This window comes from Rutidosis leptorrhynchoides, chromosome 11 (assembly GCF_046630445.1).
Source record: "Rutidosis leptorrhynchoides isolate AG116_Rl617_1_P2 chromosome 11, CSIRO_AGI_Rlap_v1, whole genome shotgun sequence".
Lineage (NCBI taxonomy): Eukaryota > Viridiplantae > Streptophyta > Magnoliopsida > Asterales > Asteraceae > Rutidosis > Rutidosis leptorrhynchoides.
Window position 1 is genome coordinate 60,464,427 of NC_092343.1, and position 4,384 is coordinate 60,468,810.

General features: G+C 32.0%; 1 protein-coding gene across 1 annotated transcript; it reads right to left on the reverse strand.

The window, feature by feature from the left end:
• Nucleotides 1-874: 874 nt before the first annotated feature.
• Nucleotides 875-2,252, reverse strand: LOC139876483 (photosystem II reaction center W protein, chloroplastic-like). The gene is made up of 2 exons (XM_071863810.1): nt 2,092-2,252; nt 875-1,324 (listed from the first exon to the last, which is right to left on the reverse strand). The coding sequence occupies exons 1-2, from the start codon at nt 2,183-2,185 to the stop codon at nt 1,002-1,004; spliced, it is 417 nt and encodes a 138-aa protein (XP_071719911.1). The 5' UTR covers nt 2,186-2,252; the 3' UTR covers nt 875-1,001.
• Nucleotides 2,253-4,384: the final 2,132 nt, after the last annotated feature.

Consider the following 4,384-nt stretch of genomic DNA (forward strand, 5'->3'; position numbering starts at 1 on the left):
TTAATGATAATTGTTAGATTTTTTTTTTAAAAGGACCTTTAGAGAGAGTCGGGAATCATGACATCGGATTTTATTTTCGTAATTTGTACAGTAAGATGTTATAATTCATTAGTTGAATTTTTAAACAAAATTTTTATTTGAATATAAAGCGGGCTTAGGCTAATAGATTGTAGAGTAACTTAACTAATAATTAAAAGTAAAGTATGCTAGGTCACCCATTGACTTTGGGCTGATTACATAAATCTATTAGGGTGGTTAAGATAATTTTTTTTTATTAATATACTCAATATCCATTTCAAATGAGCGGTTTCCATTTCGATTGTAGGTGTAACCAACCCGCTATTAAAGATATGGCATAAATAAATAATAGAAAAAGAGCTCATGTATAAAGATCTTCATTAAGAGTTTGGGGTGGCAGAATACCCTCTAGTTACCCTGCTCTCCGCAGTTGGATGAAAGCTAGTAAAAAATGCACAAGAATGTATGTCGTATTAACATGAATCGGATGAAAGCTAGTCAAAAATGCACAAGAATGTATGTGATATTAACATGATTTGTAATGATGAATACATATAAGTTACTTGTCAAAGGGTTTTTATGCGATTCTTTGTCTCTACATCTACAAATGAGTCACTTTTAGTACTATGTCAAAATAATTGTTGGGGGGGGGGGGGGGGGGGGGGGGGGGGGGGGGGCAAAAGGCTTGGACCACGATCACCACTTATCTCTTATTCTGTACTCATTAATTATGCCCCAAATCCAAATTTGTGATACTGTTAAAATGTTAGCGAGATGATACAAGCACATCTATTAGATATTTTCTTCCATAAAGATGCAATCTTGAAATGAAATCAAACTTTACAAGATTCATATCTAGAAGGACAAAAGTGCTATTCTCATAAACACAAATAATCCACATTCAACGTACAAAGGGATAGATGAATAATATTACACATAAGTCCATCACAATTGACAAATTGTTATTTTAGGTTAAAAAAAGTTTAAAGCGATAGACCGGACTCCTCATCCTCTTCAAGGCTACCGGTGTAGACAAAGTAAAGTGTCCAAATCAACCCAAAGACGCCGAAAAGGATCCACCCAAGAAGGTTGTTGCTTAGACCAAATGGTAGTCCGGTTCCTTCTGTGCTCATTCTTTCGTCCACTAGAGCCATGGCTGCTGGGCTTGACATGGTTGCGGCTACAGCTGCAGCCATCAACGACGGTGCACCCATCCTCAACTTTGGTGCACCGTCTTCTGATGTGACGATGGGCTTACTTTCCATTGAGCACCTCACTTTTCCCATCTTGCTCATTGATGGTAATCCTGATCAAGATTAACAATATCATTAATTCCCATTTTAAAATAGTTAATAAATTTGTAAAAGTATATTCCATTCCAATTTTCTAATAAATTAAGGTGGAAAATGTTAGTTTTGAAGACAAAAAGCAAGCTGTCACCACAAGAAATTAAAGTGATTAGTGAATATACACCAAACTATCTCACTTTTTAGTAAATTAATCATCTTATAAAATCACTTATTAGTAAATTAATCATTTTTTGGTAAATTAATCATATTATATAATCACTTTCAAAACACTCATCCGATAATTTCAAACAAATTACAATGAGCCTTCACACTCACTTTTTCGATAGTTTTAGTTTGTCTAGTTACGAGGGGCGGTACTTAGTTATACTGGAGGGGGTGACCGCCCCATCCGGGATTTAAAAAAAAATTTAAGCAAAAAATAAGGGTTTTTTTAGTGTTTACCCTGTTACTGGTTTCACCCCATCTGTGGTTGGCTCCATGTTCCGCCATACTACTTAAAGTGAGCTTATCATTGGGCTACTAATAGTTATTGATCATCAAACATTTTTAAATGTTGATATCCCTAATAGCAATACTATCTACTAAAGCAAATTAACAACATGTCTTTACTCTTAAGCCTAACAATACTTGATTGGCCCGATTAGCCCGTTTTTCCCGTTAATCAAAAGGTTGCAAGTTCAAATACCAATTCAGACGTACTAATATTAAAAAGTGTATAATAGGTATCATTTTAAACCTTACTAGCATTATATTCGAAGCATACCGATAATTGGAGAACCGCGGGTAGAAATAGATGGCTTTTGCACCAAATAAAATGAAGGTGAGGCGGTAGAAATGGAAGCAGAAATAGATGCCATCCTTTTCTTTTGTTGATTTGCAAGAACTTAAAAAAATTCAAAGTTGAAGGTTTACGTTTCTGTTTTTATATAAAGTTAAAAAAAAAAAAAAAAAAAAAAAAAAAAAAAAAAAAAAAAAAAAAAAATAATTTTGATTGGTTTATTGAAGAAATATTCAATGCAACCACAAAAATTGGATTACATGGATTGCATCTCATCTTTACTCCACCAATGTTTTTCCTCCACGTGGCATGCCATCTATACACCCTGGTGAAATGCTTGGTTTTGATATAACACAATCCGTATGTAGATATCTCAAATATGTCTACTAGTGTATATATAAATAGGGGTACAGTACTTGGGCTTTGAAAATTGTGCTTTTAGATGTCCTGTATATTGGGCCAAACATGATGATGGATTTAACTCAACAGAGTGCCACATTAAGCCCTTTTGTTTAGTCAGTTATAATCGATTAAAACGACTAGCATTAACAATATTAACAATAAGATAGATAGATGAAGTTAATTAGCAATTTCACATTTTGTACTACAGTATAATTTTAGAAAGTAAAACGGTAGTAAAATTATTACCAATACCACGCAGTGCTCTTAAGTGAGAAAAGACAAAGTAAATTATAACTATAGAAAATTAGAAATGAAAGATTGATAAAGAGAAAAAAGAAAGCAAGTACGGTAAATAAAACAAAAAAATAAACAAATTAAGGAGTATATCTTATTAAGGAAAGGAAGTTTACTACTCCAACTTCAAGGAACATTTATAAACTAGTGAAATGACCCGTGGAAACTAAGTGTTTGTTTAAACGAAACAGTTTAATGATATGTTTTAGGTATTAAGTGAACGTAAATGCTAAAGTTATTTAGTTTAATGACCCGTAGAACCACAAAGTCCGACTAAGGAACTCGTCAGCTGAACATTTCATTAAACACCTAAAGTGCATATTAAACTAGAGGTGTTCGCGGTCCGGTTTGGTCTGGTTTTGACTAAATATCAAACCAAACCGTCATCCACGGTTTTAACATATATCAAACCAGATCAGACCACGAAAGTTGTCTTACTGGACAGTTTGGTCCGGTTTGGGCCGGTCCGGTTTAACCGTTTTAACGGTTCGAGTTCTTTATTTTTTCGTTCTATTAATTCTATATAACTTTGTGTATATTTGTCTCCCTTTGTGTCGAGAAAAGCAAAACAATCAGTGATACGTATCCTTCATTACTTATTCATGAATGGTTATTAATCTGTATTAAATAGCATCCTATGCAGATTATATAAGTGTACATTCTTTTTGAGTTAGTGCGTCCTGCATATTATATTATTATATACATCCTTTATAAATAATATGCATCCATTTTACTACACTTAAAAGCAAAGCTAAACGTGTTCTCATATGCTATGTACGTACAAATATGTTTGTTCTGTAAAGTATATAGCTGCTTGCAAAGTATATCAAATAAAAGAGAAATGAGACGGTTGATTTGATCATATATATGTCCCGGTTGATAAACAAAGCACTAATTAACATGTATAGTTGCAACCTATATTGTGATAAAAATAATACATATACCCGTGATAAAAATTGGACATATGATTAATATAATTAAAATTAATAATTAATAACTTTTTCTTAAATATTACAGATGATATATAATATTGTTATATAATCCGGTCATGTCCGGTTCAAACGGTTAACAAAACTGTAAACCGGACCAGATTTCGCGGTTTAGCAATTTTCAAACCGGCAGTCGGCCATCCAATACTCAATACTAGACCAAACCAACTTAATCGGTACAGTCCGGCCGTTTTTCGCGGTTTGACGGTTTTGTGAACACCCCATAATTAAACAATTCACATCCAATCATAAGAGATAATATTGGTTGTCATTTTATTTTAAAACTGTAAATTAAAATATAAATTTAGAATTGGTTTTCCTTCTGCCTAGGTTTTATACCTTCTCGTACTCAATTCAAAATAATTAATTAAAATTATTCAATATTATTTAATTTTAATAATTAAAATAATTATTAATAAGATTTAATAATAATTAATTAATTAATTAATAAGATTTAGTTTTAATTCAATACTATTTAGATTAATGACATCACCCACCATGCTTAGATTTTTTTATTTTTCTTTTTGATTTTTTCTTAACAAATGAATTAGCCTAATAATGACATTATCATTATACCATTTTAATATTAACTA

Bases quoted from the DNA above. Each gene is read 5' to 3' on its own strand.
- LOC139876483 (XM_071863810.1), bottom strand. From the start codon at position 2,185: ATGGCATCTATTTCTGCTTCCATTTCTACCGCCTCACCTTCATTTTAT. The intron at 1,325-2,091 runs GTATGCTTCGAA...AATCTTGATCAG, and splicing joins CCGCGGTTCTCCAATTATCG to GATTACCATCAATGAGCAAG.